At 29.6% G+C, this 15,830-nt stretch overlaps 1 protein-coding gene across 1 annotated transcript; it reads left to right on the plus strand.

Moving 5' to 3' along the window:
• Positions 1-9,406: 9,406 nt before the first annotated feature.
• LOC137818352 (acid phosphatase 1-like) lies at positions 9,407-13,109 on the plus strand. The gene is made up of 3 exons (XM_068621716.1): positions 9,407-10,201; positions 10,289-10,501; positions 12,714-13,109. The coding sequence occupies exons 1-3, from the start codon at positions 9,798-9,800 to the stop codon at positions 12,889-12,891; spliced, it is 795 nt and encodes a 264-aa protein (XP_068477817.1). The 5' UTR covers positions 9,407-9,797; the 3' UTR covers positions 12,892-13,109.
• The last annotated feature ends 2,721 nt before the right edge of the window (positions 13,110-15,830 follow it).

Raw genomic sequence — 15,830 nt, forward strand, 5'->3', positions numbered from 1 at the left:
ATAAAAGTAGGACATTATGGTAGTAAATAGCAGAAGGAAATGAAAGAGTTTTATGAGAAAAGCATTAGGGTGAGGAATCTGTTGGGAAGGAACGAGGAAAGTAGAAGTGGTTTTGGTGTGATGAACATGAACATGAACTTCATAGAAAAGAAGGTGGAAGGAAGGGGAGGGCTTATCCAGAATCTATTTTCCATTTTAGGATATGCTTGGGCCAAGTCTTACTTGCACGCCTGTCTCTCCTCGTCATTTCATTTGGGTGTGCTCGGACCACCAACAGTAAAAAGATATAAAGGAATTGGAAGAGAGTGAAGATAGATTGAGATGGTTGGATTAAGGACCACCAATTGAAAACTAAAAACCCAAGAAAAATAAAGAGAATATTTGTTACTGATTTTATTCATATAAATAAATCTAAAACAAATTATACAATATATATATATATATATTTATAAAATGGTCAAATCATTTGTTAATATAAATTCATTTTAATTCAATATTAATTATACTTTTGTGATTATTATTATTGTTGTTGAATAGTTTTTAGTATTATTATTGCTATTTTCTTTATATATTACTATTAATATTTTATTATCATTTTTTTATCGGCAATATTTATCATCATAATGTTAACATATTCCGTTATCATCATTTTCATCTCAACGAGAGAGGTCAAAAAGCGAGAATCATCCCAAATTTCTCATTACGTTTCTTCTTTTATGATTTGAAACAAACACAATTTTTATTTGTGTTCGTGGTTTTTCTTAAGTACATTCTTGAAAAGTTCTTCGAAAATCGATAATCGACTTTGTTGAACAAAATAAGGGAAGATTTAGGTAGAATATTTTTCTGTGCTAAAAATAATAATAATGAAAGAAAATTATACAAGTGAATGTAAGAATTGAGTAAGTATTCTTTTGTAATAGATTTTTTTTTAATATAGAATTATGTATTGAAAATGTATTAAAATAAATAATAAATATGATTATTCTTCAATCAATTATTATATAAATATCTAAATTATGTCATTATATTTAATTTAATTAAATTGTATATGACTTAATTAGATTTTATATTATTATGTATATATGAAGATATCTACTTGTTATTTTTTGCTTCAATATACTAACCGTGGATACAAACTCCATCAACCAAATCAATTTTATTTTGAGTTATAATGGATTGATGAAAAAAATCTCTACATTTTGGTCCCAAGTTCAAATTCATCCCTCACCCACAACTATTAGATCCAGTATTTTAAATTTTTAAAATTCAAATTATTATTGATCTTTATTCGATTGGTGCTCTTACACGTCAAGGGCTTTAAATTTTCAGAATTGAAATAGAATAATTCGAAGGATAATCAATTACTACAATTATTCAAAAACAATAATAAAATAACTTACAAATAACCATAAATCAAAATATGATTTATTGGATATGAGACTTTTTCTTTGTCTAACAATAAATTTTTTCTTCACAAAAAAGTAAAATATGAATTAAATAATTGGGATGACGTGGACGATCAATTATAGACAAACAATTATTATTATAACCAATAATTGACTAATTATTGCGAGTCATGAGCTTAATGTTGTTTATCTCTACCTACCTTAGTTTTCTATTTTTGTGCCTCATTTTCTTACATGTTTGTGTGTCTATTTTATTATTATTTAAGACAATTTTTATTTTTATTTTCTTTTAATTTATATAAAAAATAATTAAATAGAAACTAATTTTAGAAGAAAAAAAATCAATTATTATATTGATTAAATTAAATACTATTTTAAAAACTAAAAAAAATATTGATATTTAAATTAACTTTTATTATTAATAAATAATTTTTAAATTAGTATTCAATTAATTAACAAATTTTTAGTCATATTTTTTTTAATTAAATCTGATAATTTATTAGACTATGTTCCTTAATACACACACTTCTAACATAATCACATATATTAATAAGAATAATTAATTTAGTTGATTTTTAAAAATAATACCACCAATGTACCAAATTTAGTGACTTAGAAAAAGGAGGAGAAATATAGAAGTATAGTCTTGCCTTCAAAAGTTAGGTAATCTCCATTATAATGAAAAACTAAGCAAATTGTCCTTTTCATATTCTTCAAAACAATAGTTGAGTGGAAAGATTAAGAAGGGTAAGAGATTAATAGTTATACATTAATAAAAACAATTTCTGTAAATTAAGATTTTTTTTAAAAAGTGTTGTGTATTATAATAGAAATAAGGTCTTTACATTTAGATTTACTTTTCTTAAAAAAATTATTTTACCTTATATAAAATTTAATTTAAAAAAATCTTATAAAAAAGAAGTCCGTGCAAGCAAACTCGTTATGAGTTGAAATTTGTCACAAAAACATTGGTAATAATAATTTATATTGACAGATAATTAAAATTATTTTAATTTATGATGCTTCAATATTATTTTTAGCAATTAGGAGGCATATGAATGATGATTTATAATTGTATAATTTTAAGTAATTAAAAGAATAAATATGATTAATTTTTTATATAAATGAAAATTGCACATTAATTGAATAAAAGTGGGGTGAGAAAGTGAGTTGAGAGTGACAAAGTGGTTAGTTCGATAAGCCACTTAAGATTATTTAACTTATCAACATTTTGTGGTGTTTTTTTATCTAGTTAATCAACAAACAATCTACGGGTGAAGCGAAAATGAAGTTAAAAAATATTATATTATTAAAATTAAAATTTAAAGTTTTAAATATTTTTTTTTTTAAATTTAATGCTCTTAAAAATAAAAAAATATGTTTGCTATTATCATTAATTTATTTTATAAATTTAAATTCTCTAATACTAATAAAGTTAGTATTAAAATGAAATTTATACTAAATTAATAATAAATTATTTTTTTAAATAATTTTTTCATTTAAATTAATTTAATGAAATAAAATTTAACATTTTTTTATTTAATTTTATTGAAATGGTCTTCTACTCCATAGGCCAAGATGTATAATATATTTTCTCCGTTTTTCTATACTGGATTATAAGTATAATTTTTATTAAATAATTTTATAAAATATACTGGCTGGATGAAAAAGAAAAAAGAAAATATTATATTCAAGATAATAAAAAAGTAAGAAATAGAATAACACGATTGAAAGAAAACATGTTTACTTATACCTATACACATACTCACAAATACAATGTATAGTCAATACAACGATATCTATATATACAACTTAAGGAATGGAATAACATAAAACTGTTAAATAGAAGTTAAGATAATTACAAGATACCATCTAATTAGTTTTAATATTACTATAATGTTTTTGGTAGATGATCTTTTGTTTCTTCTATCAGATGATGCCATCGTTTAATTGAATTCTTCAACATAACATTTGATGAACATGATTTAGAACCAATAATCATAATTCTCCAACTTGACTCTAAATAATGGAAGAGCTCCCTTCATCATCTTCCTTTTTCTTCAAACAAAAAATAAATAACATTATTTGAATCTCGATCTTGACAAAGACTTTGTAAACACATATGTGAGATTCTCTTCCGAGGTTGTTTTCTCAATTTTAACCTCCTCCAAACTCAAAAAAGTGCAGTCCAAGATCTATGTCTTTGATCATCTTGTGGTAGATATGACGATCAACTAGATGAATAACACTTTGACTATTACAGTTAATAGTCACACATTCTGCACAATACTCAACTCTCGTATCATCCTCTTCAACCACAATGCCTCATTCATCCCCTTTGTGAATGCAATATATTTTACATGGGTAGTAGATAAGGTCACAACATATTGCAATTCCAAACAAGGTAAACACATACCAAGAAATAGACTTTTTGGTATCGATATTACCTGCATAACCAGTATTTACAAATCCCTCTATAGCAACTCCATTACGGGTAAATCATTTTTGTATTAAACTAGATGATATTGTTTCATTTTGATATCTCAACACCCACTTCAAAGCCTCCCAATGAGCACGTCTTGGATATGCCATGAACTTGCTAACCGCACTAACATGAGTAAAATCTGGTCTATTTCATGTCATCCTATACATGATGCTCTACTTCATCACTACAAGAAAATAATTAAATATCAATTAATTTAGAGACAAAAAAAACAATTAATCATTATATTAACTATGTTGGATACTATTTTATAAATTAAAAAATTATTGGTATCTAAAGTAATTTCTAAATTGGTATCTAACATTAGCTACCAATACTTTACCTACTTACTACTTTTTATTCTAAATTAGTCTCTAATTAAATTAAAGACTAATTTTATCATTTTAGAGACTAATAAATTGGTTTCTAAAGTCAATTTTTCTTGTAGTGCATTAACATATGAAATAACTTTCATCTTCCCTTTCCTTTCCTACAAACTAGGAGCTTAGATAATTGAGAACTTTCTGTGATGTCCTAAAGGTGTTCCCATAGGTTTAGATTCATGCATCTTAAACCTCTCAATCACCTTCAGCAAATATCCTTGTTGAGATAAACATAGTATCCCAACCATATGATCCCTCAATATATGTCCATCCTCAATATTTGCTTTGTGAGACCAAGATCCTTTATTACAAACTTTGAGCTCCTCAAATAAATTTTTATATTGGTCGGTTATAAGGGTACCATTTACATATAAGAGAAAAAATAACAAAGACCTTTTTTTTATGTTTTGAGGATGTAGACTAAACTAACATAATTGCTCATCTGGAACCTCGTTTGCCTTAGGAAATCATCAAATCTTGTACCATTGTCTCAGACTCTATTTCAAGTTATACAATGATTTCTTCAAGAGACACGCCTTTCCCTTCTTCTTCAACAAATCCTTCAAGTTGTTACATGTAGACGATCTCCTCATTTCTCTCATTTTCTAGGCAACTCGACTTGAACTTACCTTTCTCGTGGCAGTTGTAACATTTAACTTTTGTCCTATCGTCTAATGAGTATTTGATAACCGTCGTTTTGCAATCAAATTAAAAGATTCCATCATAGACCGTCAAACATAGTGATAGACTGTCTAACTTAGAGATGATAGTATAGACAAGGTCAAATGACCCTAAGTCGTCTCCCAATGAATCCAATTGTGAATCCAAATGTTCAAAACCTATCTGCAAGTAACGAAAGTTAACAATAACAGTAAAGGAAGGGCGACTGTGATTGTTCAATAGGAAATTATAAAAGATTATTAAAAACAGTAGAGAATGCATATTGACTCTCAAGTTTATTCACCACAAATTCCTCATTAATTTTCCTAAGATTATCATCCTTCAATTCTCACACAAATGTCAAACTTAATCAAACAAATGTCAATTAAACTCAAAAGAATCTTATCAACAAAAACAAGTGTCTGCTGATGTATTAAGTATCTCACTAATTCTAAACATATATTTGTGAAATATTTATCTTCTATCTCTCAAACTAAGTGAATAAAAGATTAATTAGAACTAAACAAACTAATAAAAAAATATAATTAAAAAAACTTAATTATCAACAAGCCCAATTCATTCAACAATATGTTACGAATTTTATTAATTTGATCTACTTAATAAAGTGATACTAATTTATGTATCATTTTAACTACTTTTGTTTAGTATTTATTAATTTCCAGCCTTAACTCTTTTTTGTACTTTAATTAAGGAAAATGTCTATTTATGGACTTACTGAAGAACTAGGTCGGTGAAGTCTATGAGGCTAATTAATCATAAAAAATATTTTGGTTAATTTTCCTTTTGGTCCGACTAATATGGTGCATGCACATTAGGTCGGCACCGAAAAAACGGGAGGAGTTAGGTATCTAATCTGCATATTATTGAGTCGTAACAAAGAAATCATATGATAAAGTGAGTTTGTTTTAAAATTAATTTTATTATTATTATTAATCTAAAAATTATTATTAATATTTGGGTGTAGGATATAAGTAGGCATAAAATATTTAATCATTACATGTAAAAAAGTATTTTGATCATATAATTGTTATTTGATTTTTATTATTATTATTATAATTACTTTATTATTATAATTACTTTATTATTATTATTATTATTTTTCTTATTATTATTTTTATCAATAGGAAAATAATATTAATAATAATAATTAACAATCATAATATTATTAACAAAATATTTATTATTATTATTATTGATATAATTATTATTAATAAAAATCATATTAATATTATTAATGATGTTAATAATAATAATATTTATAATAATAATAAAAATAAAAATAAAAATAAAAATAAAAATAATATTAATATTAATATTAATAATAATATTAATATTGTTAATATTAATATTAATAATAATTAATAATTAATAATTTTAATAAAATTAAAATCAAAATTAATAATAATATTAATATTAAGTTCAAATTTATCTACAAATTTAAATCCATAGATAATTATGAGTAGGTAAGAACAAATTTTCTTTTAGTGTTAGAGGATTATCTTAGCTTACATCTTCTGACTAATCACAAAAACATGTGCGATCTCTGTTGAACCATCTTATATGTAAAGGTCATTCTTTTTCACCCCTTAGCAAATGTAGATGTTTCCCTTAGAAATTTTATCGTTCCTTATTTAATCTTGGTTAACAAACCCATTTTATCAAACATGCTTATTAACAAAAAATTCCTCTTAAGCTTTAGAACAACCTCAATTCTTGTAACAATACCTCCGTGTTATCAAACATCTTTAATTTTGATAGACTATATGCCTTTTACCTTATTGTTCTCAATACCTCCGTGTTTTATTGTTCTCAAGAAGGACTACTCCATATTCTTTTAGTTTTTAGGTCATAAAAATCTCCTTCACATAACACATGTGATTAGTGCATCTTGAGTCCGTGATGGAACTTCTTTGTGTATCATATGCAAATTCCTCCAACACCCATACAAAATCGTAGCTATCAAACACTACCACAACATCAACAAATTTCTTCATGAAATGAGTCTCCTTACATTTCTCATTTCTCTCATTTTCTAGAAAACTCGACTTGAAGTTACCTTTCTCGTGGCAGTTCCAAAACTCAACTTCTACCATATCATCTAACAAATATTGCTTTGACTTCCTCCCTTTAAACTCCTTCTTTTTCTTTCCCATCAACTTTGATACAATCAAACTCAATCCATTATCATTTCCTTTAAACTATTGAAACTTTTGAAGCGCCTCAGTCTTTATTGCGGTTCGCATCTCCTCAAGAGTAATGGTATGTTCCATACCAAATAGCAAAACATCTTCAAAATGTTCATATACATCTTAGACAAAACATTAAGGAGAAGTAAAGTTTTATCCTCATCCTTAAGTTTTACCTCAATGTTATTCAGATAGTCCTTAATTTTGTTAAAATCCACTTGCTGCTCCATCATCATTCTTAACATAGTCATCATGAATGAATATAGTTCTTGATTTATATAAAGTTTGTGTCGAAGACTTAATCATTAACAATGACTCAAGTTTCACCCATATCGACGCGACAATTTTTTCCATAACGACTTCCTTCACCTAAGACACAAAATTATGACATTTTTGGCTTTGTTGATCATGTCAATCTTATTCCTTCAAGACATCAATGCTAACATATTCGTCTCATCCCTTAAAGCATCAGTAGAACCTTACTATATCAAGATGAGATTCATCTTAATTCTCAACAATCCAAATTCGTTCTCCTCGAAAAACTTTTCAATGTAAAACTTGTTAGTCATATCTTCAACTTATGGATTTTCTTTTCTTTGTTCCCACAAACAACGACAATTGTTGGGTTTAGAACAATAATAAAACAAGAAACACAACAATAAGATTGAAAGAAAATACTTTTATTAACACTAAAAGGTTTAAGGCACAAAAAACTTCACAAGATGCAATATAATGTTTATATACACAATGACCTCCATATATAGAACCTAAAAGTCAAAACAAACAAAAAATTGTTAAAGAAAAATCATTAAGACCGTTACAACAAAATGCACTAGACATACGGTCTAATTAGTCTTAACACTATTAGATTGCCTCTAGTATACAATTTTCTATTCCCTTCAATCAGATGTTGATATCATCTAATTGAACTTTTGAACAAAGCGTATGATTAATATGATTTAGAGATAATTATTACACAAAATAATAAAACAAGGTTTTCATTATTTACTATAATAAACGTGAAAGAAAATATTAATTAATAAATAAATTACATGTAACATTTAATAATACTAATAATTTTTACTAAAACTTATGTTTTAGTTTTAATATTTTTATGTTACATAAAAAATTACTTGAAAATAAAAGTAATTAAAAAATATGTCGTGTTCTACCTTTTTTTCTTCCTAACCAAAATCAATACGAAGCACGTTTCTCTCGCTTAATTCTTTTCTTTTCTGTCTTCCTTCTCCGACCAAAACTTATATCATATATATTTGTTTGTAGCATTTGTAATGTAAAATGTTTATTTCCTTATGGAATTTTTTTTATTGTTTTGTTTTAAATAATCTATGTGTGACTACTAATAGTGCATCTTGACCAAGTCCAATGCCAAAAAACGTTTACATAATCAATTACGGTATGTTTAAATGTTATAAACTTGTCGTAAACAAATGAAATTTTATTGAAATATATTAATTACAAGTTAATTTTGTATTTTGTACGACATAGAAGATAATAGTGTATTCCGTACATTAATTAGTATTGATTAATTACATAATCATAAAGTAAATATCATTCATTGTTAGTTAAATTATATTATACAAGTTTATAAGTAATTAATAATATATGTAAGAAAACTATAAAGTCTAGTTTTGGCAATGAGAAAAGTAGAGCAATGATAATTTTCGATGAAGATAAGAAAAACTTTTCTCAGACATTCTACTAATTGGAAAAAAATGAATGATGATTAAAAATGCATGTAGAATATAAACTATAATATTAAAAATTGAGATAAAAGACGACAACAATTATAGAGTAAGATATTTATTTTCTGTTTAAAGGAACAAATGCGAAAGAATCATCATATTTAACGTGAAAAAAGTTTTCTTTGATGTTTTAGAATTACACGTAATTTCATATGAAAAACACTCACGCGATGAATAAAACACAATTCATAATAATATAATAAAATTTAGTCGGCAGGGACAAGGCGCAATCAAATTTTCTTTAAAACTATTTAATAAAAAAAATTAAACTCTTTAACCGTATTCATTGAGTCCTAATTAATTTTCCTAACAAAAGTTCTAAAGTAATATTATAATTAAATACATGAAATCCATATTAAAGATGTATTATATATATAAGTCGTGATAGGGTGACAAAAACTAAAAGATGACATTGCACGTGATACCCTAATTTTCTTTATTAATATTCAAACTATCTTAATATATATATTTGTATCTTTGACATTCCCCTAATGGTACAAAAAGAAATGTTTATTTAAAGTTTGTGTTGTTAATTTGAAACTTTTAAGAATGCAAAAATAATTCACAGACATTTTCATTCTAACCACACCTACTGAGAAAATGAGAAGGTGTGATGAAAGAGCATCAGAATATAGGGATAAAGGTAAAAACAAATTATTCTTGTTGTGGAAAGAGAGAAGGGAAGCAGAAAGAGGTTTTCGTTCTCATTTCCATGAACTTTCGATGAGGGACCCAGCAAATTTGTGATTAAAAGTGACTGTCTCATCCCACAAAACCCATGCCTCTTCTTCTTCTTCTTCTTCCTCACTCCTATTCTCTCCACATGCCAACCAAACCAGACCTTCAAACACTTTCTAACCAACTCATCCACCATTAACGAGTTGACAAAGATGATGTGGAAGATAAGAATTCTGCAAGCAGTAGTTGCAGGACTAACGTACTTGCTGGCCTTGTTAACCAAAGTGGTGGAGAGCCAAAAGGGTGGTCCTCCTCAGCAGAAGAGTGCGGAGAAGTCAGAGAGGGAGGCGAATGAGAGGTTTGGTCTGAGTTGGAGGGTGGCGGTGGAAGCAAACAATGTGCGTCGATGGCGAACGGTGCCACCTCAGTGCTACCACCACCTTCAGAACTACATGTGTGCAGGACAGTACGAGCGTGACCTAAGCCTCGCCGTGGAACACATCCTCCTCTATGCCTCTCAGATTCCTCTTTCCCCTGACGGCATGGACGCTTGGATTCTTGATGTTGATGACACTTGCATCTCCAATGTTTCTTACTACAAAACCAAGCGATTTGGGTACGTAACTCACTGTCTTTTGTTCTTCCATTTACACCACTAACTAATCATTAATGGTGGACTCATAATGATGAATAAAACCTGCAGCTGCGACCCTTTTGAGTCTTCCACATTCAAGGCATGGATTATGAAGGAAATGTGCCCTGCAAATCCTGCTGTCAGATTATTGTTTAACGCCTTGAAAGAGAGAGGCTTCAAACTCTTCTTGCTAACCGGAAGAGACCAAGCAACTCTCTCTGCAATCACCACTCACAACTTGCACAATCAAGGCTTTGTTGGCTATCAGCGTCTCATTCTGAGGTATTCTTTCATCAATCGTCATGTTCACATGTATTTCACTGTCATATACTTGCAAGAAGAGCATAATCTATGAAACAATTTCACACGCTTCTTCTAACAAATTTATGGAAACACAGTCAAAACACTGACATAGCACGTTGGTTACAATTTATTTCATGTACTTGTTTATGGATAGACATGATGACATGATGCATGTGTGTGTAATCTATTAACTGATAAATGTCTCACTCGTATGATCCTTTTTTTTATTAAACTTACGATAGAAAACATAGTTTTCCAATTATATTAAATGGGTGAAGACAGAGAGAGGATAAAAGAGATGGCGTAATTGATGGCGTGACGAGGATTCCAATTATTTGTTGACCTCTGCGTAACTTCCTAGAAACACTCCTCTCTTCCTTTCCCAAAAACATGTTCTTTGGTCAAACTTTCTTCCTCCAATAGTACCCCACCACATGCATGCTGTTTCCAGTTTTATTAACTTAGATACACTTAATAATACTAATTATATCTATCATTTTAACTACCTATGTTTAGTCTTTATTAATTTCCAACCTTAACTCTTTTTTGTACTTTTAATTAAGGAAAATGTCTATTTATAGACTCACCGAACAACTAGGTCGGCGAAGTCTGAGGATAATTAGTTATACAAAATATTTGGTGCATGCACATCAGGTCGGCAACTGAAAAACGGGAGGAGTTAGGTATCTAATCTGCATATTGAGTCGTAACAAGAAATCTTATGATAGAGTGATTTTGTTTTAAAAAATAAGCAAAAAACATGTTTTTTTATTTATTTACAGCACAAATAGACAGTTAATTTAAGGATAGGATGACGAGGATTGCAAACACATGTCTAGCGTGGTGGTTGACAAAGTCCATTGTCCTAGCATTGAAACTTTCATCTTTTCTGTTATTTACAGCTAGTGATACATGACACTGCATTCAATAATGAGAAAGAAAAAAGGACATGGAAAATGTGCAGAGATGGTGCATTTCTGAGTCCATTTTTTCCACTGGCATAGGATTCTTTTCATATATATCCAAACTCTTCCATTGCCACCTTCCACATAATTAATCCCATCTGCATAATTCGTATAATTACTAAATTTCACAATCATATCACATCATCATGCAACCAGCACTTAAGCACAGACACCAAGCCAATAAATGAAAAATATTAATTTCATAGGTGGTTTTTATTAAATGAACAAAAAATTTGACCATGATATATACATATGTGATGACACCAAATATATTATATCAAAGTGCATGTAATGTCATGCCATTAGGAAAGAAAATAGCACATTAAAATTAATATCTGTGTTCGAGTGCTTCTGGAATGTCTACCCACCAATTCATTTAAGGTTATTTACTAGAATCATTATGATTTAAGGTGGACTTGATTATTTACTGATAAATTTTATTATCTTAAAAAAACAGATGAATTTATGTTATTGCTCTCTCCCTCCCTCTCTCTCTCTCTCTCTCTCTATATATATATATATATATATATATATATATAATAAAACGCATTAATATCGTGTTTTCTTTTAATCTTTGAACAATACAAACCCTCTGTTATGTGGGTGTAGCTGTCAAATACCTGGTCTAAGTGACCCTGTGCTTAAAAGTGGTTGATAATTAGAAAAGGAGAGTGAAAAGTTAATTGTAGTTGTTGATTTAAAGGTAAGAAAACTATGTTTGGTATATCAGTTCAACATCTAATCAGTGATACAGTTAGTATTGTAATGTTTAAAAGTAAAGAGGAGAAAATGATGGTAGCTTTTGGTTGAAGTGAATGGATTTGATGAAGAAAAAAAAGGGCAAAAGACTTGGTCAGCTAAAACATTTTTCTCCGTATTGTCCTGGTCAACGTCCGTGCACGCAAAATCCATAAAGAAAGCTTCCTCTTCATTTACTTTTCGTCTTGGTGTGCTGTAGAAGGCAGTCCAGGCCAAACGAACAAAAGAGATTCACCATCACTTTTGGTCGACTTGTCCTCGTCAATGGAAAAGTCTAGCTCAAACTGCTCTTAATATTTAATCATTAGTCAATGAAGAATTTTAATAAAATATGTGACTTGGCTCAATTGTGCAAAGGTTGATTAGTATCAGTGAAACAAAAGTTAACCAAAACAACTTTTTGGATTGGTGATGATGTGAACTTGGATCATCCAAATATTAATATGATTGTAGTTTGGTTTGTGTAGGAGTGGTGAATACAAAGGGCAAAGTGCAGTGAAATACAAGTCAGCAATTCGTAAGGAGATAGAAGCAGAAGGGTACAGAATATGGGGAAATGTTGGAGACCAGTGGAGTGATCTTGAAGGAGAATGTTTGGGCAAACGCACTTTCAAACTCCCCAATCCCATGTATTTCATATCTTGATCATCCATCTATTTACCTTCTCTTTGCTTTGTTACTATCTCAAAGAAGATTTCAAAACAAAGACACCTTCGTTAGTATTTTTACCTTGTACTTCCCACCTCCTACGTTCTACCACCTTCACAATGTCAGCACCATGCACCTTAATTAATGACTATTTTCAACTTGTAATCAAGAAACTAGTGTTTGCCTACTTAATGGTTTTATCTCGTCTTATTTCAGTCTTCATGCCTCTTATGAAAACAACACATGTTAGTTAACCATGAAATAATGAAACAAAGGATAAAACTCATCAAAAGGAAGAGGAATAGAGTTTCTCATATTAATTCTAATCGGAGTATATAAAGATACAAAGGATATAAATAAATAAATATATTATTATTTAACATCCCTTGCATTAACACTTAATCATTAAGAGTTTGTATGTCAAAAAATAAAAAAAATAGTAGAATTGATATAAGGGGTTTCTACTTTTTGATGTCAAGAGTAGCTTTTAGAGTTGTTCATATTTTAGATGGGTTGGGTTGTGTGAATATGTGTTATCATATTTCATAAATATCATACTTAATGAATATTATTATTGTAAAATTGACTATTCAAAATAGTTAGATTTTAATTTTACTAAATTCAATAAGTGATAGTTAAGACCATGTGAAATGTGTAGTAAATAAGGATTTAAAACATGACCAAAGTTGATTTTATGAAACGTGGGTTTTATGAGACGTGGATAATCACTGTTCGTAAAGACTTATCTGCGGTGTATTGTGCAAGTCCAAAATTTTCGAGGATCAGAACTAGCAAGCTACTTTTAAAAGAGTAAGAACCCAACAAACCCAGAAAAATTATAAAGAAAAGAATAAATGAGTGAAGAGGAAGATAGAAAGAGAGGAAGATGAAAAGTGTGAGTGAGATGAGGAAGATGAAGAGGCAATGAAGTTGTGAGTGAGATGAGAGAACACAACCCTTCTTTATATAGGGAGAAAAATCCAAATCTGTTGCATCTTCACAACCTAGATTAGTGACATGTTCCATTATCTGACCGTCGGAAACAGAGCAACCGCTGGAACTGTGGGGAAGATTGCAGAGAAAATGAAGGATGTGAACCTTCCCGGTCGTGCGACCACGATTCTGGGTGGAGAGAGAAACATCGTGCGTCAATCTCGGAGCAGATTGAGTCTCAGTTGCACTTCTGAGATCTCCTCCAATGGCACCGAAAAATCGCTAGGGTTTTCTGCGCATAACCTTTTTTCGTTTTGCAATATTTGTTCATATGGTTTTACAATAATCCCCCACATATTGCAAAAGATAAAACATAAAGACAAAGAAAGAAAGAAGAAAATCATGGGTTCATCTAAGATGTAATGCATCAAAGCTAGTATAACAAACTTGTTGAATCAAGTGTGTTTAAGCTTTGAAGAATCCAAACCCTTTGAAGGTTGATGGAAGACTGGATGTGCTTGTTGTTGCTGAGCTGTCTTTAGATAGGATCTAGGGTAGATTATATGTGTTAAATCCACTCTTGATTGAATCCAAAGCTTAAGCATTCTCAAACTTTTTAATTGAAAAGTGTTTTTCAAACTAAGTGAAAAACAACCTCTTGTTTTGTGGAAACAACCGATTGTTTTATACTTAGGTGTTTTTAGAAAGGTTGAAAATTGTTTTTGATGGTTTACTTGCTGTCAAACCAAAACAACCGATTGATTCGAGCATTCAACCGATTGTTTGTTTTGGGACCATAATAGAAAACTGTTTTGTGCTTTGACTGAGCATTAAATGATTTTGTAACTGAATACGCTCCAGTTTTAAATGCTTTGACCAGTCTTTGAATGCAATAAATAGTTTGTTCAGATTTTGTAACAAACAACAACTGAGATTTAATCAAAGAAAAACAGATTTGAGTTTTTCACTGATTTGGCTTTTGAAGAGTTGGAGATTGCTTTGAGATTGCTTGGATCAAAGAGAGTGTGATATAGTATAAACCTGTGTGTTCAATCTCTCTATCCCTTGAACTCTTTAATTTCAGTTTTATATTTGTGAATTGGTATAAACAACCGATTGTTTCTACAAAACAACTGATTGTTTTTCTGGTGCTGTGCTAATTTGCTTTGTGTTTTTGGCAAACTGATTTCTTCATCAAGTTTTCTCAAAGTAATTTCATTATAGACTGAAAAGTTTGCGAAAACCCTCTTTAAACCATTCACCCCCCCTCTAGTTTAAAGCCATACATTCTTACAATTGACATCAAGAGTTTGGTTCTTGAAATTTATTCAAGTGTGATCCTAAAACTATTTTTAAATGGCTGATAGACTACCTTTTGGGGAAGGTGCTTCATCAACAGACCACCTTTGTTTTGTGGTTTGAACTACCAATTTTGGAAAGTCAGAGTGAAAATCTTTGTGAAATCACTTGACAAAGGTATTTGGGATGCAATTGAAAATGACCCCTTTGTTCCAAAATTTGAAAAAGATGGATCTTCCATTGAAAAACCTTGGTCTCAATGGACTGATTTTGAAAGCAAGAAGGCCAAATTTGATTGCATTGCTAAAAACATAATAACTTCTGCCTTGAATTCAGATGAATTTTTCAGGGTCTCTCAATGCAAATCAGCAAAGGAAATGTGGGACACCTTGGAGGTAACTCATGAAGGTACTAATGAGGTGAAAAGAGTCAGAAAACATACTCAATCTAAGAGCATGAAATGTTCTGAATACTCAATCTAAGACAATTGCTGAAGTTCAGAAAACGTTCACGCATATCATCAATCACCTCATGAGCCTTGAGAAAACCTTTGAAAAAGAAAAGCTAAACATCAAGATCCTCAAGTGTCTTGATAGGTCTTGGCAACCTAAGGTAACTGCTATATCTGAATTAAAAGATCTAACATCATTGAGTATGGCTTCTTTGTTTGGCAAGCTTAGGGAACATGAGTTAGAAATGAATCG

Source organism: Phaseolus vulgaris, chromosome 10, assembly GCF_000499845.2.
Source record: "Phaseolus vulgaris cultivar G19833 chromosome 10, P. vulgaris v2.0, whole genome shotgun sequence".
Classification (NCBI taxonomy): domain Eukaryota; kingdom Viridiplantae; phylum Streptophyta; class Magnoliopsida; order Fabales; family Fabaceae; genus Phaseolus; species Phaseolus vulgaris.